This window comes from Bos javanicus, chromosome 9, assembly GCF_032452875.1.
Source record: "Bos javanicus breed banteng chromosome 9, ARS-OSU_banteng_1.0, whole genome shotgun sequence".
In the NCBI taxonomy this organism is placed as follows: Eukaryota; Metazoa; Chordata; class Mammalia; order Artiodactyla; family Bovidae; genus Bos; species Bos javanicus.
In genome coordinates, this window is record NC_083876.1 from 38346698 (window position 1) to 38366628 (window position 19931).

At 36.6% G+C, this 19931-nt stretch overlaps 1 protein-coding gene across 3 annotated transcripts in view; it reads left to right on the forward strand.

Moving 5' to 3' along the window:
• The window catches only part of LAMA4 (laminin subunit alpha 4), a 139972-nt gene that overhangs the window by 107814 nt on the left and 12227 nt on the right, over positions 1 to 19931 (forward strand). For all 3 annotated transcript variants that reach the window (XM_061427545.1, XM_061427547.1, XM_061427546.1), the window contains exons 23-32: positions 352 to 485; positions 950 to 1121; positions 4055 to 4186; positions 5260 to 5402; positions 7421 to 7559; positions 8013 to 8150; positions 10284 to 10417; positions 11462 to 11626; positions 14466 to 14619; positions 18029 to 18216. In XM_061427545.1, the coding sequence (XP_061283529.1) occupies positions 352 to 485; positions 950 to 1121; positions 4055 to 4186; positions 5260 to 5402; positions 7421 to 7559; positions 8013 to 8150; positions 10284 to 10417; positions 11462 to 11626; positions 14466 to 14619; positions 18029 to 18216 (1499 nt within the window). The remainder of the gene's footprint in view (positions 1 to 351; positions 486 to 949; positions 1122 to 4054; positions 4187 to 5259; positions 5403 to 7420; positions 7560 to 8012; positions 8151 to 10283; positions 10418 to 11461; positions 11627 to 14465; positions 14620 to 18028; positions 18217 to 19931) is intronic.

Consider the following 19931-nt stretch of genomic DNA (forward strand, 5'->3'; position numbering starts at 1 on the left):
GTTAGAGGCACAATATTGAACTTTTCTGAGAATTACTTTCTCTCTATCTGAGGACAGGAATACCTACCTCATGGAGCTAGTGTGAGGATGGACTTTGGTCATGAATCCATTGTCAGGCGAGTGACTGGCACATAGTATATGCTCAGTAAACCCACACCCTCTCTGCTAAGATAGGAACAACTGAACAATCATTCTATATCTGAATGGTTTAGCATAGAATAGACACAAACTCAGGTCTAGAATGATATTTCTGTCAATGGGAAGGTCCCCTTGACCTTTGTCTCCCAGCCTGATCTGTGTGGACTAAATGGAATGTAGTCATGGGAGAATTGACTTCACTTTGTTTCACAGCTCCCTGCTAGCTTAAACCTGCCTGGCTTTGTTGGCTGCCTGGAATTGGCCACTTTGAATAATGATGTGATCAGCTTGTACAACTTTAAGCACATCTATAATATGGACCCCTCCAAATCAGTGCCCTGTGCCAGGTAAGAGCATGCTAAGAGCACTGAAAATTTGGTGGCTATGCAAGAACTGCAAATAGGACAAGTGTGGGTCAATACTCAGGTTTTCAGTCTTTTCTTGGGGAAAATGAATTTTGAAACTGCTTAATAGTCATGCATGTAAACAACTTTTCAGTTCTTCTCTATCATAACGAGCATGCACAATTATTAAAAAGTTAAACTCCTAAATTGCAGCTTTGGTTTTGGATTACAGAAACTAGGGTCTCACTAGAACCTTCTGTTATCTTAGCACACAGGGTGCTAAGAAAAAAAATCCATCACAGACAGTTTTTTTTAAATGCTTCTTTATGTCTCACATGCAGACATCAGGACTTCATTTAAATGCTATAAGACCCATGGGAAATGTATGAGAATGGGTTGAAAAGAACCTCATTTGAAAGCATAACAGATACTGTCATGTTTATATGATCCTCGCATTTTTATTTCAGAGACAAACTGGCCTTTACGCAGAGTCGGGCTGCCAGCTATTTCTTCGATGGCTCTAGTTATGCCATAGTGAGGGATATCACAAGGAGAGGGAAGTTTGGTCAGGTGACTCGCTTTGACATCGAAGTCAGAACACCAGCTGACAATGGCCTCGTGCTCCTCATGGTCAACGGAGTGAGTAGAAAGTCCTACATCTTCTCCCTTACTGCCTTTACTTTCCACCATTTGTGTTTCTAGGAACCTTCCCAAGTTGAGTGTGTCATGCAATAAAGCTGAAGGTTTAGTTTATAGAGCAAAATTGGTTTTCTTTTCCTGCAGGGACATGATGTCAGCAGTAAGTAAAAGCAGCCATGAAATGGCATTTCCCTGCACTATATTTTTAGATGTATATTAAATATAATACATTCAATAAACTAAGAGAACTTTGATGAAAATCAGCACCAAGATCTAAATGAGCATCAGTTCAGTCACTCAGTGGTGTCCAACTCTTTGTATATGTCTACAGAAATTTAGCACTTACTTTTTAAATCATATGCCCTAATCAGTTAAAAAAGTTTGAATGCTTAACATATGTGTGTGTATATATATATATGCATTTCTTTATTAATGATATACACATACTATATATGAATATAATATTCAAAACTAGGAGAAATATAATTTATATAAATATAAAATGTTGAAATAAATGCAAATGTAAAATGGTGGTAGTGGTTTAGCCACTAAGTCGTGTCCAATTCTTGTGACCCCATGGATAGTAGCCCTCCAGGCTCCTCTGTTCATGAGATTCTCCAGGCAAGAATACAAAGAAGTTTAAAAAATTATTTTTATTTTGCTAGTGACACAAAAATTATTAATGGTAGTGTTAGTGAGAACAATGTAATTAAATATGTTAAAGTATTTTTAAAGTCACATTAAATTCTTTGTGATACTAAAGTCTTATCATGAGTCTAGTTTATTCTAGTACTAGGTTTTATTGGCTATCATAACTAGACAAGAAAACTCATATAAAAAAAATGTAGGAAGTATATCATTGGCTATGCTTAGTAAATCATGATATCATTATTATTTCATTCACTGATTGGCAGAAGTTGTCTCTGAAAATGGCTGGCACATTTCCATCTTCCCTGATGTCAGTTCTTAGAAGCTAATCAGATAGTATATCATTTTGTAAACTTCAACAGAAGAATTCAAGACCATTAAAAATCTTCATTTGAAAAACTTTTAAACTTTAAAAAAAAAAAAACTTTTTTTTTTCCAGAAAAGTTTTAGTAGAGTAGATATGAGAGTTTTTATGGTAGTACATAAAAACATGAAAAATTACATTGCTTTCATCAGCAAATTTACTTAACAGTAGAAAATTTTTCAGATTTTTTTTTAAAAAACCATCTCTCCAGAGTACAACTTTCTTCCCCACCAAAATAGTTTTTCCTTCATTGTTATAATGTCCCTACCTTGAAGCAACAGATCAAGTATATTTTTTAAGTAGCTAGGGGGGTTCATACTACTAAAAGACATTTGTCATCACAAGTAAAAGTCAATAAGTTTAGAATAATTCATTTTATAAAGCAAATGTGTAATGCTCTCAAAATTTGACCACATTTTTAGTAATTTATAGGAATTAATCTGAAAATATCTATGTGTCTCAGAATATTTTCACATCACAATATTTCAGTAGAAAATCATTATAAATATTCTATTATTAAGTGGCCTTATTCATAAATCCATGTAACCAGGTACCCATAACTGCAGTAATTGTAATAGGCTGCTGCTGCTGCTGCGTCACTTCAGTCGTGTCCGACTCTGTGTGACCCCAGAGACGGCAGCCCACCAGGCTCCTCTGTCCCTGGGATTCTCCAGGCAAGAACACCGGAGTGGGTTGCCATTTCCTTCTCCAATGCATGAAAGTGAAAAGTGAAAGTGAAGTCGCTCAGTCGTGTCCAGCTCTTAGCAACCCCATGGACTGCAGCCTACCAGGCTCCTCCATCCATGGGATTTTCCAGGCAAGAGCACTGGAGTGGGGTGCCACTGCCTTCTCCGTGTAATAGGCTAAACACAAAGAAATCAGTGCAGAGTGGGCCGTGGCCCACCTTCAAGTGTGGAACTTCATTCTCAAAGTGTGAATCTGAATCCTTTGAAAACCCACTCAAAGGAAAAAATGAAGGCCCACAGTAAATCTATGTATTAAATATTAAAAGTTGGCTTCTCTATTTTAGAGTTTTAAAATGAGTATAAATAGAAGTTGAAATGTTTTCTTTCTATCCCCCAGTGGATTGTGTACCACATTCTTAGGAGTATATAAACTCTGTCCAAGAGATCACTTTCAGTGAAATTGGGACTTTACCATCACCACCTCAATGAACATAAACGTGAACAAACTCCAGGAGATAGTTAGGGTTGGGGAGTCGGACACGACTTGGCAACTGAACAACAACCATAATACTTTATTCTTCGTATCCACTGAATTCTTGTGTCTATGAACTATCTTCTAAAACAAGCAAGCCTGACCAGTAAATTACTTGAGTGTTATAGAATTACTTTGGTTGTTGAATATCATGTGATCTAAGTGCATAATAATTCCATGTTTATTTATGTAAATCCAGTGTTACAGAAGTGGGCCTTCTTTTCCTTTTATCTGTATTTACTGATAATTTCCCAAGATTCTTTTCAGTATACCTTGGAATTATTTTTCAGTGGTACCAATTTTGCCCTTAAAAATGAAATGTAGTCACATCTGTTGGCCTGTTACAACTTTCAAACATTGCCTTAAAATAGGGCTGTTGAATACATATGGCCTATAGTACTCTGTTTTCAAGATTGTTAAAAATCAATAAGGTAAATTTAAATTTTCATTAATTCACAAGTAAAAACAGTAGAAGATAATTGTTTTAAATTGTGTGTGAATATTAAAACTTTGGTATATTAGATGTAACTGCTGATCTGAATGTAGTTGTGATTTTTATTTCATAGTAAGAATTTAATGAGACTTCTGTAGTCTTCAGACAGTTTCAATAATAGAGAGTGTACTGTTATTTCTCAAATTCAGCTAAACCTGCTCTTTCATAATAGCAGACTCTCATGTCTACAGCTTTTTTTCTTCTCCACAGAGTATGTTTTTCAGCTTGGAAATGCGCAGTGGTTACCTACATGTGTTCTATGACTTTGGATTTAGCAACGGCCCTGTGCATCTTGAAGACACGTTAAAGAAAGCTCAAATTAATGATGCAAAATACCATGAGGTACTGATCATTGCAGTTTGAATGTGTTGTTTTATTTGTATTTGGATCTATTGATCTAATCGCATGGTCAAATGAGATAGGTGAGAAAGTAATTAAAATGAACACTTTCACATATAAAAACCAATGAAAGGCCCTCATATACTCAACTCCAGGATAACATTTGCTTCAAAAGAGTGGACATTTTTATCATATTGGAGTTTCCAGTAAAAGAGTCAGTGAAGATACATTTTAATTGCTTCATTGATCAAAAGACTCCTTTGTTGAAAATGAGAATGTAGATATAAAGCCATTTTGTTTTTGCTTTTTCCTTGAGTCCCATTAAATATCAAAAGAGTAGATATAAGTGAAGAATTTCCTTTTTAAACCTTTTCCCTGAAACTTAGAAAATAGTAACACAGGTTTTCTTATAAATGAGAACCCACAGAGAATGCTCATCTGTCGTGATATAGATGTGCAGTATACTGATATTTCATCTGTTTTTACTAACAACTACTTTAAATCTATACTTTAATAAAATATGTAGAAGTCACAGTATTGTCTAAGTTGAACTAAAATGCAGAGTAGAGGCTATATTTCTCTTTTCAGTTCAAAGTCCATAGCCTTCATGAGGGTGGTTTACAACAGAAGAATATTTTAACTATTTCTCTGACTAGAATTTTCCCACATTCATTAAAGCTTATCATGTCACAAAAAAATGACATCTGGCAACAGAAGTCACCTGTTTACACTTTTTTCCTGAATCCCCTCAAAGGAGCAAAATATTAATTAAAAAGTTGATCTCATAACAGAATTTTTCTTGGGCTAGCTGTGAATCCATATGGAATCCTTCTCCAGCAAATGGGAACTTCTGGTAATATGACTAAGAGTTTTCTTGTCTGTGAGGAAGGGAGGAAGAGCTATTGCCCATTTTGTAAACAAATAAGCATAAGATCATGGAAACCCAGCTGTTACAACATAATTAAATAATTATGAATAATAATTAAATTATTATTAAATAATTAAAATACATAGCAGTCTTCAAAAATCTGATTGTTAAGCAATGATCAGGACTCATTATGTATTATTTCTCCCAGATCTCAATCATTTACCACAATGATAAGAAAATGATTTTGGTAGTTGACAGACGACATGTCAAGAGCATGGATAATGAAAAGATGAAGATACCTTTTACAGACATATACATAGGAGGAGCTCCCCCAGAAATCTTACAATCAAGGTAAGCTTTTTTGTCCTTGTTAAGCTGTTTGTTCCTAACGCACTGGGCTGAGGACTCCACATCCAGAAGTGTAGTAAGTGTTTGAGCCTTCCCACCTACTACTTCTGTGCACATGTGCAAGGGCACACACACAGTCATATACCTGTGTGCCCTGTGCAGCCAGTCCTTGTGACCCCCTTAAATTAGCATCGGGTAAATGTGATCTACAAAAGTCTTCATGTATTACTCTTAGAACATGGTCTAATGCAGTATTTCTCATCCACAAGAAGAAAGGTGGAGCATATGTGAAAGCAAAGAAGCATTGTGTCCATTTACTTTTGTTTTAGTATTAATTTAGAGTTATTTGAACTCTCAAATAGTATCTGAGAGTAAACCAAAATTTTAAGCCTGTTCCAGAAGTTGTGAATTAAGTATGTTGTTGTTGTTTAGTTAATGAGTTGTGTCCGACTCTTTTGTGACTCCATGGTTTGTAGCCTGCCAGGCTTTTCTGTCTATCAGATTTCCCAGGCAAGAATATTGGAGTGAGTTGCCATTTCCTCCAAAAGGGGATCTTCTCTACCCAGAAATCAAACTTACGTCTCCTGCATTTGCAGGCAGATTCTTTACTGCTGAGCCACCAGGGAAGTATATGTGCATGTTAAGTCTCTTCAGTCGTATCAACTCTTTGCAACCCTATGGACAGTAGCTCACCAGGTTCCTCTGTCCATGGGATTCTCCACGCATGAATACTGGAGTGAGCGGTCCTGCCCTCCTCAAGGGAATCTTCCCAATCCAGGGATAGAACCTATGTCTCCTGCCTTGGCAGGCGGGTTCTTTACCACTAGCGCTGCCTGGGAAACCCAAATTAAGTGTAATGAAATATTATTCTGATATATTAAAAAATTCAACTGTCTCTTATTACACTCAATTCATAGCATGAGAGATACTAAACTGAGAGAAGCATTAAGATATTCTGATATTCCAGTCCAGTCACTCTCAACCCTGGTTCTCATTAGAATGACCTAGAGAATGTTTATAAACATCACTACCCACAGTCATTCTCCAGAAATTCTAATTTTTCTGGGATAAGACCCTAACTTTAAGCTTCCTTTCCAAACTAAATATCCTCATTCCTTCAGCCATGGCACTTGGGATCTTTAACCATTGTGGTTGCTACATGTGCAACTTAATCTATCAATTAGCATGTCATCCAGACATGATCTTGTGAGAGCAGAATACAGTGGGACTGTTACCCCTTAGTTTGGTCAGTGTTCATCTAAAATACATTGAAGTCATTGCAACTTACTCAGAATTAACTTTGTATTCATTCAGTATCCAATACTATGTTCTTGGGTACTTCCTATCTATTAGGCATAGTGATGGGTACTGTTTTGAGCAAAATGCCATCTTTGATCTTAAAGATAAAGGATTTCTCACTTTCCTGTTGCTCCAAAGTCCCAACGTTCATTGAAAACTTCTCTAGCCTTGGTTGAGTAGTGTGTTGCAAGTAAGACAAGTAATTGAGTTCATGACTCAAGTAGGATTAGTGGACAACTGAAGACCTGGGTTCAAATCCTAACTTTCTATTTGTGACATAGGGGAAAAAAAGACTTAATATTTCCTTTTATAGGTAAACCATGTGAAACTGCCAAGAGTTCACAGTTTTTGATCTATACATATGTCAATTCATTATGGTTGAACCTATTAATCATCTGTAAAAGAGAAAGAATAGCATCACCATCTAGCTCTCTGAATTGTTATAAAGATAAAATGAGCTGATGTAAGTTAAAGGATCTTGAAAACTATAAAGAAGTAAACAAATTGTCTCCATGCAGAATAAAGCTGTTCTGTATGCAAAGATTAGAAATTACTGTGTACTTATGAAAGAAAGCATGAAAATGTGAATAATTACAAAGGTATTAAAAATAACTATAAATAAAATCAAATTTTACATCCTGCATATGTTGGGTGACATCATCATCACCTCTATCACCATCATCATCACAGCTGTATCAGTAAAGACTGATTTTCTTTTCCAGGACCTTAAGAGCACATCTTCCCCTAGATATCAACTTCAGAGGATGCATGAAGGGCTTCCAGTTCCAAAAGAAAGATTTCAATTTATTAGAACAGACAGAAACCCTGGGAGTTGGCTATGGATGCCCAGAAGACTCTCTTGTAAGTACACAATTGAAAAGTTTTTAATAAATAGACAAGAACCTTACCTTTCTTAAAAGCTGACAAAACTCTTTTCTCTGTGATCCTGTGTACACCTTGGGTTCCTTTCTGCCATCAGCAGACAGAAGGATCATTAAGCTAAAAAGGCTTATGGGAATCCTCTGGACTTGTCCAGTTGCTTCACCCTTCAATGGCTGGAATGCCAAAGCCCAGAGAGGCTACGTGAGCATCTTCACTCACTCATAGTAGAGGAAGTAGGCAAGCTGAAACCCCATCTGTTAGCAGCATACAGAAGGAAGGCTAACAGGCCTGAATTCTAGCATAAACCAGAAATTAAAACATAACTATTAATATAGGAGCTAGCAGATAAGGCCTTTGGTATGTAGGAAATGGACATTTTAGGCATTTGATAATTATCACAAACTCTATATTCATACTTTCTTTGGCACACAGATATCTCGCAGAGCATATTTCAATGGACAGAGTTACATTGCTTCAAGTCAGAAAATATCTTTTTTTGATGGCTTTGAAGGAGGTTTTAATTTCCGAACATTACAGCCAAATGGATTACTGTTCTATTATGCATCAGGGGTAAGTATTTGTTTTTTGTGGTGGAAACTTCTTTCTGGTAATTGTTTTGTCTATTAAAAATACTTCTAAGCACATTAAAAGTAATTTACAATTCAGATTAATTTTGACTCCTATACACACATGGAATGTCTCATTTCAAACAGTTTGTAAAATATTATAAATATATCATATGTGAGTTTTTAACCTGGGCTTCATAAACCTCCCTAAGGAGTTCATGAAGAGAATTCAGTGGGTCTGTGAACTAGGTGAGAAAAAATTAAATCTTTATTTTCTCTAACTAAAATTTAGCATTTTCTTGAATTGTGAATGTCAGCAACAAACCACAGTAATATTAGCAGTATCTATGATTTTGTCTTTAGTAGAAATTAAAGGTATTTTTCATTCCATGTTATAGTTGTCATATATATCTCAAAATACCATTTTTGTTTATTGCTACTTCTTTTTTTTTTCACTTTCACTTTTTTTAAAAAATTTTATTTCATTTTTTAACTTTACAATATTGTATTGGTTTTGCCATATATCGAAATGAATCCACCACAGGTATACATGTGTTCCCCATCCTGAACCCTCCTCCCTCCTACCTCCCCATACCGTATTAGATCTGCTACTAGATTTTATTATTTAGTGCCTTAATGTAGAAGTACATATATATCACATATTTATCATTTTGGTATTTTGAAACTGTATTTCAATATAATTGGTTTCCTTTGTATTCCTACATATTTTATTGAGTGATTTTAAAATATTTTATGAAGGAGCCCATATGTGTTACCAAACTATTGAAAGAGTCATAGCACAAAATATGTTAAGAACCTCAGTGTATATATACAGTATGTGTGACTCAATTTATGAAATAGTTTTTTAATTTGCTGTAGAACTTTAGCTACAGTCCATGGGTAGCAGTCCTTGGGATCACAAAGAGTTGGACACAACTGAGCAACTGAACTGAACTGAACAAAGATATACTATGTCAAGAATAAAATAACTTTTATAAAAGTTTGGTGACCTTAAAGTATTTATGTTGAGAGCTAACTGTAGAGATTGAGGCCCATATCGGGGAAGAAAAGGAAGATTATCATTTTGCCAATATTTTAAGGAATATTGCCAAACAATAAAGAAATTCAGAAAAAAAGATGTTAACTTCTGCTATTTTTTAATTTTTCTGCCTCTGTAGATGGAAAGTGAAACATTTTTTTTTCTGTTCTTTTTTTTTTTTTTTGGAGGCTAATTACTTTACAATATTGTGGTGGTTTTTGCCGTTCATTCACATGAATCAGCCATGGGTGTAATGTGTTCCCCATCCTGAACCCCCCACCCACCTCCCTCCCCATCCCATCCCTCAGGGTCATCCCAGTGCACCAGCCCTAAGCACCCTGTCTCATGCATCGAACCTGGACTGGTGATCTATTTCACATATGATAATACACATGTTTCAATGCTATTCTCTCAAATCATTCCACCCTCGCCTTCTCCCACAGAGTCCAAAAGTCTGTTCTTTACATCTGTCTCTCTTTTGCTGTCTCGCACATGGGGTCATTATTACCATCTTTCTAAATTCCATATATATGCATTAATATACTGTATTGGTGTTTTTCTTTCTGATTTACTTTGTATAATAGGCTCCAGGTTCATCCACATCATTGGAACTGATTCAAATGCATTCTTTTTAATAGCTCAGTAATATTCCATTGTGTATATGTACCACAGCTGGAAAGTGAAACATTTTTAAAAGCCACAATAGCAAAATAACTCTTGCCTAGTCGTCTCACTACATCCCCAGGGAAGTTAAAATACTGGTTTTTCAAAAGTGAGGATGATGACAGAAGAGAATTGCTTGAGTAAAGAAAGTAACTGACGCTGGGATAACAGCTACTTAGCATGACAAAATCACCTGAAATTTTCAGTTTAAACACAAGAAATTCTTCTTTCCATTGAAATGTGTCTAATTTTATAAGCAGCATACCAGTCCAGGCAATAGAGTATTTCCTTGTTGCTGTTCATAGAAATTATTTTTCAAGCAAACTTCTCACATGTGTGTGTTCCTTTAAGCAGTTCTATAAGTAAATGCTGAAAACATGTCCACCTTTTGGATCTCTGGCTTCCATTGTTAAAAAACCTGTGCTTGCGTTTCAGTCAGACATGTTCTCCATCTCACTGAATAATGGCACCGTAATCATGGATGTAAAGGGAATCAAGGTGCAGTCGGCAGATAAGCAGTACAATGATGGGCTGTCCCACTTCATCATCACCTCCGTCTCCCCAGCAAGGTATAGCTCCTCACTTTATATTCTTTCCACCAGGTGGCTCCACCTGTAGGACATGAATGCGTCCAAGGACCACTACTAACAGTAGACTATCTCTTATTACCTTTCTAGTGTTTAAAAAAAATGGTAGAGGAACAACTTACTTTTTTATTAATTGCTGTTAATTTTTAAAACATGCCAAATAAGTCACTATAAAATTAATTAACAGGTATGTAAAAATTTTCCCAGTGAAACCATAAGCTATAATATCCTTGAAGGAAGTACCTGTACATACCACTTAAACTAAATGGAGTGCAGTGTTTTGTACATAGAAAAAGTTAGCAAACAACAGGTTTCATTAGGTTTTAATTAAACAATTGAGAAAGTTACATTTATGGTCACATTTTAAAAAGTCTTTGGAGAAGGAAATGGCAACCCACTTGCCTGGAGAATTCCATGGACAGAGGAGCCTGGTGGCTACAGTCTGTGGGGTCACAAAGAGTCAGACACAACTGAGTGACTAACACTTTAACTTCACTTTAAAAAGTCTTAACTTTATCTTTAAAGTATGTAATACTGTATTTCTCTTTCATAAAAGGAAAATTCTTTCTGCAAAAGCAATATATTTTCTGTTGCCACTATTCTGTGTCCATTCCTGGGGAGCCTTCCCATTAAAAGAAAATGTTAATAGTTCCTTTCAAGACGTCATTTCCAATCACTGTCAATGTGCTTTAGAATGAAAATAGCTTCCCACAAATGTGATTAAATGATCACCATGATTTATGTTCTGATTTTTCCACACCAAAAAAAAAAAAAAAACTTACTGATGACTAGTCATTTGAACCTGCTTCTATGGATTTAAATTCCGGTCATGATTTGTAGAGTCTTTTCTGCATATAGAAATATTCATCCATTTTATTCTGAGCCTCACAAAGAGTCTGGCAACTTGTTATCTTATCATTAACCAAATGTTTCATTTCTCAATTCCATGAGAAAACATACAACCTAGAATGGAACTCAAGTAATACGTTAGCTGTGTAGTGCTTAAAAAAGCTTTTTCCCTTACAGGTATGAATTGATAGTAGATAAAAGCAGACTTGGGAGTAAGAACCCTACCAAAGGGAAAGTGGAGCAGACCCAAGCAGATGAAAAGAAGTTCTACTTCGGCGGCTCACCCATCACTCCCCAGTATGCTAATTTCACCGGATGTATAAGTAATGCCTACTTTACCAGGTACAGTATTTTTAGTATTCATAAATCTGCATGATCAGTAAAGATGTTCAAGTTGATAATTAAAATATTTACCTTACTAAAACTAAGAACTATGAAATATTGGGGGCACAGGAGGATAGTAATTAAATGCTTGCATGTGCTTGAAAAACTGACACACTTGGGTTTGTGTGTAAGTTTTTTGCCTTTTAATTTTTGTATGGCATTGGCTAAGTAAGCCTTTGTTTCTTCAGCTGCAAAATGCAGATAATAATAGGGCCAGCTTGGTAAACTTGTTACGAGGATTAATTGAGATAATGTGCATAAAGCATGTGGCATACAGCAGACTGTGAATGTTAAATGTGGTTACTTCTGTACTTACTGTCAGTGGTACAATACAGAGCAACATACCCAAATCATCCTCAGAGGTTTAAGAAAGTTTTTTATATTAATTTAATGCATGATTATTTTTTCATTAATTTTCTCTTGTTGAAATTTGGTTGATGTACAATATTATGTTAGTTTCAGGTATACTACATAGTGATTTGACATCTGATTGTTGTTCAGTCTCTAAGTCAGATCTGACTGTTTTCAACCCCATGGACTGCAGCACACCAGGCTCCTCTGTCCTCTGTTATCTCCTTGAGTTTGCTCATACTCACGTCCTTTGAGTTGGTGATGCCATCCAACCATCTCATCCTCTGCCACCACCTTCTCCTTTTGCCTTCAATCTTTCCCAGTATCAGGGTCTTTTCTAATGAGTCGGCTCTTCACATCAGGTGGCCAAAGTATTGGAGCTTCAGCTGCAGCATCAGTCCTTCCAATGAATATTCAAGGTTGATTTCCTTTAGGATCTACTGGTTTGATCTCCTTGCAATCAAAGGGACTCTCAAGAGTCTTCTCCAGCTCCACAATTCAAAAGCATCAATTCTTCGGTGCTCAGCCTTCTTTATGTGTTCAACTCTCACATCCATACATGACTACTGAAAAAACCATAGCTTTGACTAGACAGACCTTTGTCAGCAAAATGATGTATCTGCTTTTTCAGATGTTGTCTAGGTTTGTCATAGCTTTTCTTCCAAAGAGCAAGCGTCTTTTAATTTCATGGCTGCCATCACCGTCCACAGTGATTTTGGAGCCCAAGAAAATAAAATCTGTCACTGCTTCCACTTTTTCCCCATCTATTTGCCATAAAGTGATGGGATTGGATGCCATGATCTTAGTTTTTTGACTGTTAAGTTTTAAGCCAGCTTTTTCACTCTTCTCTTTTGCCCTCAGCAAGAAGTTCTCTAGTTACTCTTTACTTTCTGCCAGTAGAGTGGTATCATCTGCATATCTGAGGTTGTTTCTATTTCTCCCAGCAATCTTGATTCCAGTTTGTGATTCATCTAGCCTGGCATTCATTTCTTATGACATACTCTGCATATAAGTTAAATAAGCAGGGTGACATTATACAGCCTTGACGTACTCCTTCCCCAATTTGGAACCAGTCCATTGTTCCATATCCAGTTATAACTGTTGCTTCTTGACCCGCATACAGATTTCTCAGGAGACAGTTGCGTATATGAAGTACTCACCAAGATGAGTCTACTAACCATCTTTCTCCATACTGTTATTATAATGTTATCGACTATATTCCTTATGTTGTTTTATTAGATGCCCATGGCTTATTTATAAGTGGAGGTTTTTACCTCTTAATCCTTTTCACCAATTTTGGACTCACACCTCCCCTTCTGCATCCACCCATTTGCTCTCTGTATCTGTGACCCTGTTCTGTTGTTTGTTTTTTAGATTCCACTTTTAAGTGAAATCATATAGTAGTCTCTCTCCATCTGACTTATTTCATTTAACCTCTAGATCCATCCATGTCACAAATGGCAAGATTTCATTTTTTGTGGCTAAGTAATATTTCATATACATATACATAGCCCATCTTTATCCATTCATCTTCATCTATCAGTCAGCGCTTAAGTTGCTTCCATATTGTGGCTGTTGTAAATAATGCTGCAGTGAAACCGGGGGTGCATGTATCTTTTCAAATTAGTCTTTTTGTTTTCTTCTGGTAAATACCCAGCAATGGAATTGCTGGATCATATGGTAGTCCTATTTTTAATGTTTTGAGAAGCCTATTTTCCATAGTGGCTGCACTAAGTTACATTCCTACCAACAAAACGTGAGGGTTCCCTTTTCTCTGCATCCTCACTAACACTTATTGTATCTTGTCTTTTTTATGATAGGCATCATGACAGGTGAGTGGTATCTCTTCGTGGTTTTGATTTACATTTTCCTGATGATTAGTGATGTTAAGCATCTTTTCATGTGTCTATTTTCTGTCTTTATGTCTTCTTTGGAGAAATGTCTGTTTAGGTCCTATGCCCCCTTTTTCAATCAAGTTGTTTGGTTTTTATGTTGAGTTGTATGAGTTCTTTGTGTATTTTTTATATTAACCCCTTATCAGATATATTATTTGCAAATATCTTCTCCAATTCGGTAGACCGCCATGTTGTTTTATCCTTAACAAAGATGATGAGAACCCCCTGAGTTCAAAAATATGCAAGGGAGGAATTTAATACAGATTAAGTAACACAGATGAGGTCCTCATCATCCAGGACATGGTGAGGGAAGACATGTTCATCTGTCAGAGTGTGCTGGTGCCAGGCACAGAGTTATTGGTTAATTGGTTAAATGATCAATTAAAGGGTTCTAATTAAGATAGTGGTTGGTGGATAAAGACCCATCACATACACACACACACACACACACACACATACATTAATTGCTAAAGTTCTTTGACTTCCATAGTTTCATCATATAATTCTGAACAACATTCTTAAGATTTTTCTTTCCTCTGTTACAAACACAGGTTGGATAGAGATGTAGAGGTCGAAGATTTCCAGCGGTATTCTGAAAAGGTCCACACTTCTCTTTATGAGTGTCCCATTGAGTCTTCACCATTGTTTCTCCTTCACAAAAAAGGAAGAAATTCCTCAAAGCCTAAAACAAATCAGAATAAAAAGGTAAAAGATAATGCTGCGCCAACTTCTAGATTGCCCTTTTACTCCACACATACAGTTCTAGTCACTGGTGCTTTATTGAATTTACTCATTTGCAACTGTGTTTGTATGAAAGATATGATTTCTGTAGTATCTGATATTACAGTTTACCAGATTTGTTGTATCAGTTCTTATTCCCAAAGAAACAGTTTGAGTAAGCTTTTGCTCTTACTTCCAACTGCTTTTCATTACAGTGGTTAAAATTGCTCTGTATTTTATATAAAAATATATACTATATACTGTGATCATTCTCTAGTATCATTTGTTGTTGCATAACAGCCTCTAGTTTCTGTCACAGTCCTAGAAATCATTGGTTTCTGATCTTACCTTGTTTTCCCTCCTTCCTTGGCCTTCCTTTTAACCACTCACATCCACAGTTGATCTGTGGCGTCAACTAGAGTAACTTTGCATTCAAAATCTTGAGTCTTAAATTGCGGTCACTGATGACTGTTCTCTCATTCGTTTTACACCTAGCATGTACATTATTTGCCTTCATTACAAATGAAGGTCCAATTCCTTCTCATTCTTTCAGTCTGACCCTCCCTACTCCTTCCTGGCAATGTAAACAATGCAGTCAAGTGCCAGTGCTGCCATCCTGGTCCAAGCCATTGTCGTCTCTCATCTGAATCTCTGTAATAGCCTCCCAACAGGCCTCCCTGTTTTACCTTGCTCCCCAGTAGTATATTCTCAGCACAACAACCAGATCCTTTTAAACATGCCTTATCATGTTACTTCTGTGTTCAAAATGATCCTCCCACTGCACTCAGATTAAACGCCGAAGTTCCTACAGTGTCATAGAGACCCTTGTTCTCACTTGCTCGTCTCCTCCTAGTGATCTACCAGCGTTTCTAGAACAAGCCAGGTACACTCCTGCCTTAAGATCCTCCCTTGAGCTTTCCTCTTACCTAGACCGTGCTTCCCCCAAATATCTGCATTGACAGCTTCTCAAGGATTGCCCAACTCTCATCTGATCCGTGAGGCCAGCCTTAACCCCTATTTTATTTTATTTGTTTTTTTAATTGAAGTATAGTTATACAGTGTTACATAAGTTACAGATATACAGTATATAGTGATTCACGATTTTTAAAGGTTGTACTCCGTTTATAGTTAATACAAAACATTGGCCGTGCTCCGCATGCTGTACAATATATCCTTGTAGCTTATTTTATACCTAGTAGTTTGTACCTCTTATTCTCCACCCTTGTCCTGCCCCTGCCCACTTTCCTCTCCCCGCTGCTGACCACTAGTTTGTTCTCTCTCTGAGTCTGCTTCTTTTTGTTATATTCACTAGTTTGTTGTCTTTTTTAGATTCCACATATAAATGATATCCCACAGTATTTGTCTTTCTCTGACGTATTCACCTAACATTATGCTCTGCAAGTCCATCTATGTTGCTGCAAACGGCAAAATTCTGTTCTTTTTATGACTGAGTAGGTCCACTGTGTGTATGTGTATAATGCATGTATCTTCTTTATTCATCTTTTGATGGTCTTTTAGGTTGTTTCCATATCTTGGCAATTGTAAACAATGCTGCTGTGAACATTGGGTATATGTATCTCTTCAAATTAGAGTTTGGGGGTTAGTTTTGGATATATACCCAGGAGTGGAATTGCTGGGTCATATGGTAGTTCTGTTATATTTTTAGTTTTTTGAGATACCTTCATACTGTTTTCCACAGTGGCTGCACCAGTCTGCATTCCCACCAACAGTGTAAGAGGATACCTTTTTCTCCACATCCTCACCAATTTGTGTTCTTTTTGATGATAGCCATTCTGACAAGTGAGAGGTGATAGCTCACTGTGGGTTTGATTTACATTTCCTTGATTTCTTGGATTTGCCCAGAACACAGACTTTTTTGGAGGTCTTATCTTTTTCCCATATGAGATTAAGAGTTTTGGGCTTCCCTTGTGGTCTAGTGGTTAAGAATCCACCTGCTAATACAGGGGATGCGGGTTCAATCCCTGGTCTAGGAAAATTCTACATGCCCTCCGCTTGCCACAATTAGAGAAAGCCTGTGCACAGCAACGAAGACCCAGCACAACCAATATATATATATATATGTATATATATATAGTCGATCTGTTCCAGTCTGTATTACAATATTGTTTTATGGAAATTCCACACTGCTTTGTTTGACTAGTAGAAATCCTCCTCTACTTCCAGGACTACGGTGGATTTATTTTTATGTGTATAGTTCTTCTGACATTTCGATGGGAATTAGGGAGGGGGAAAGCTATGTGCATTCATTCAGCAATCCTGAACCAGAAATTGTCCTCTCCCCTCTGATCCTGTGTCTCAACCTGACTCTTGCTGTGTTCTCCAGCTCCTTAGCTCCAAACATTTCCTCTCTCTTCTTACTTTATTGCAAGATTTCTTCCCAAGTGGATCAGATTAGGCCACTCCCTGCTTTTCAAACCTGTGGTGCTTCTCATCACCTAAAAAACAAAACCCCATCCTTTACCAAGTCATCTAAGGTCCTTTCTATCCAGCTACAACCTGTCTTCCAATTTGTTGTTTAAAAGCCAAATCAATTTTCAGTCCTTAAAAAACAGGAACCATGTCTCACTCACCTTTCTGTTCCCCACCACACACTGCCCACTGAAGGCACACAGAAACATTGATTTTTTTTTTCTTCTTCTTCTTCACTCCTACCTATTAGGTACTCAATAAACATTTGCTTGAATAAATGAGTAAATGACTGAATGCTCAGATTTACTTGCATTTACTTTTGCTTCAGAAATTGACTAAATAACCATTAAATATTAGTCTTTAGTTTCAGAACTGTAAATTTTAAAATCAATAGTGCAATTCTAAGAGCACAAAATAATTTTTAAAAATTGTTCTATATCCTGTCACATAAGTTTGCTACATATCTTATCACCCAAAACATTCTTTAAAAAATATTTTGAAGATGTTACTAAGTATTTAACTTTTTATGCAGGTTATATAAATAATAATATGTGTATTCAAGTGGTATTGTTGCATATAATATGAGGATTTTATCAAGTCTCTCAGTGGTCTTTATTGCCAATTTTTTCATTTTCCACCATTGATTAAAATGTACATTTAATTTAAATCACAGAGCACTCGTCTCTATAGCTTCACTATACAAATTGTTTTCTGACTGTAAATGGGAATTTTGGGTTTGTTAACATACTCTGTTGTCGTTTGTTGTTACTGCTGCAGCTGCTGCTGGCATTTGCTTAAGGCAGTAGAGGAATGGAGAGGTCTAATATTTTACGAGTGGAATATGTACAAAGAATATACACTTTAATTATTTAATCATCATTGTTAATGATAAAAATTAAAAGTGAATTTTTGCTACTAGTATGTCAGTTTTATCCCTTAAATGAGTCATATCCTACTCTTACAGGGAGAGAAAAGTAAAGATGCTCCTTCGTGGGATCCTGTTGGCCTGAAATTCCTAGAGAGAAATATTCCAAGAGACTCACACTGCCAGCTTTCCAACAGCCCTAGAGCGATAGAGCACGCCTATCAGTATGGAGGGACAGCCAACAGTCGTCAAGAGTTTGAACACCTAAAAAGAGATTTTGGTGAAAAGTAAAGTAACACACTATCCGTTTAGAAACTTGATGCCATGGCTGGGCTTCATCCTTACTTGCCATATGTTATTTTTCCTATAATTTTTTTGTGCTACTTTAATCTTATTCTTTTTTTCATCAAAACAATTACTAAATAGTACATAATTCATACTGTCCAATAAATAACATTCTCTGTGACTTTCTTCCCAAAAGTAAGAGGCATATGATAGCATTGTCCTAGGAGTTTGCTGTACTTAATGAAAAAGAAAATACAATCAAAGAAAGGAAGATAGGGGAAATTTTAAATGACTTATCATGTAACCTTACTGTCACCTTCCCTTTCCGACACAAATTGCTTTCAGACTGTAAGTGGGAGTACGTCTGAAGACACTAAAAATACAAATGCACTGTGTCTCTGTTGACCCTCAAGCTATCTCTAAAGTTCATCACTTCTTCCTGGTGTTTCACAACTCTCCAAGTTATTTAGTATTATTTAAGATTTCTTTTAAAGTATTAGCACCCAGATACTCATATATACAGAGAAGGCAATGGCGCCCCACTCCAGTACTCTTGCCTGGAAAATCCCATGGATGGAGGAGCCTGGTAGGCTGCAGTCCATGGGTCACTAAGAGTCGGACACGACTGAACGACTTCACTTTCACTTTTCACTTTCCTGCATTGGAGAAGGAATTGGCAACCCACTCCAGTGTTCTTGCCTGGAGAATCCCAGGGATGGGGGAGCCTGGTGGGCTGCTGTCTATGGGGTCGCACAGAGTCGGGCACGACTGAAGCGACTTAGCAGCAGCAGCACTCTTATATAGCTCTTTCAAACATTCATACCGTCAATGGATTCAATAAGAAACTCCTAATTTCCTATTTGCCTAATAGGCAGAATCAGTATTTTGTACTCTTCAGGAAAAACACAGAGTTAATCAAACTGGAAATTAGCTTAATAAACGTACCTTATCTATGGCCTAAAGCTGAATTTCTAGAAATTTTATTTGATTTCTACATATTTTGGTAGCTGTTTTTAGCGTGTGATATCCATTGATTAATTTTTATGGGGAGAAAACTGAATCTGTATTTTAGATAGTACATAAATCATATTGTTTCTATGCAAATTTTTATATGCATATTAATTGCTCTCTATTATTTTGTCTACATGAAGCTTCCTTAGCATAAAGATTTTTACTAAATTAAGTGCAATCAGTTTTTCAAAGCAAGACATATTATCCTTTACTGAAACACTTTTTAAAAAATTTTTAATTGGAGGATAATTGCTTTACAATGTTGTGTCGGTTTCTGCCATACAATGTGAATCAGCCATAATTATGCATATATCCCCTCCTTCTTGAACCTCCCTCCCATCCCCAACCCCATCGCAACCCTCTAGGCATCTCTGGTTTAAGCTCCCTGTGTTACATGGCAGCTTCCCACTAGCTGTCTATTTTACATATGGTAATGTATACGTTTCCATGGTACTCTCTCAGGTGGTCCTGCCCTCTCCTTCCCTCACTGTGTCCACAAGTCTGTCCTCTCGTCTGCGTCTCTATTCCTGCCCTGCAGATAGGTTCATCAATACCATTTTTCTAGATTCCATATGTATGTGTTATTTTATGAAACTTGTTTTTCTCTGATTTACTTCATTCTGTAGTAACAGGCTCTAGGTTCGTCCACCTCACTAGAACTGATTCAAACTCTTTTCATGACTGAGGACTACTCCATTGTACATAT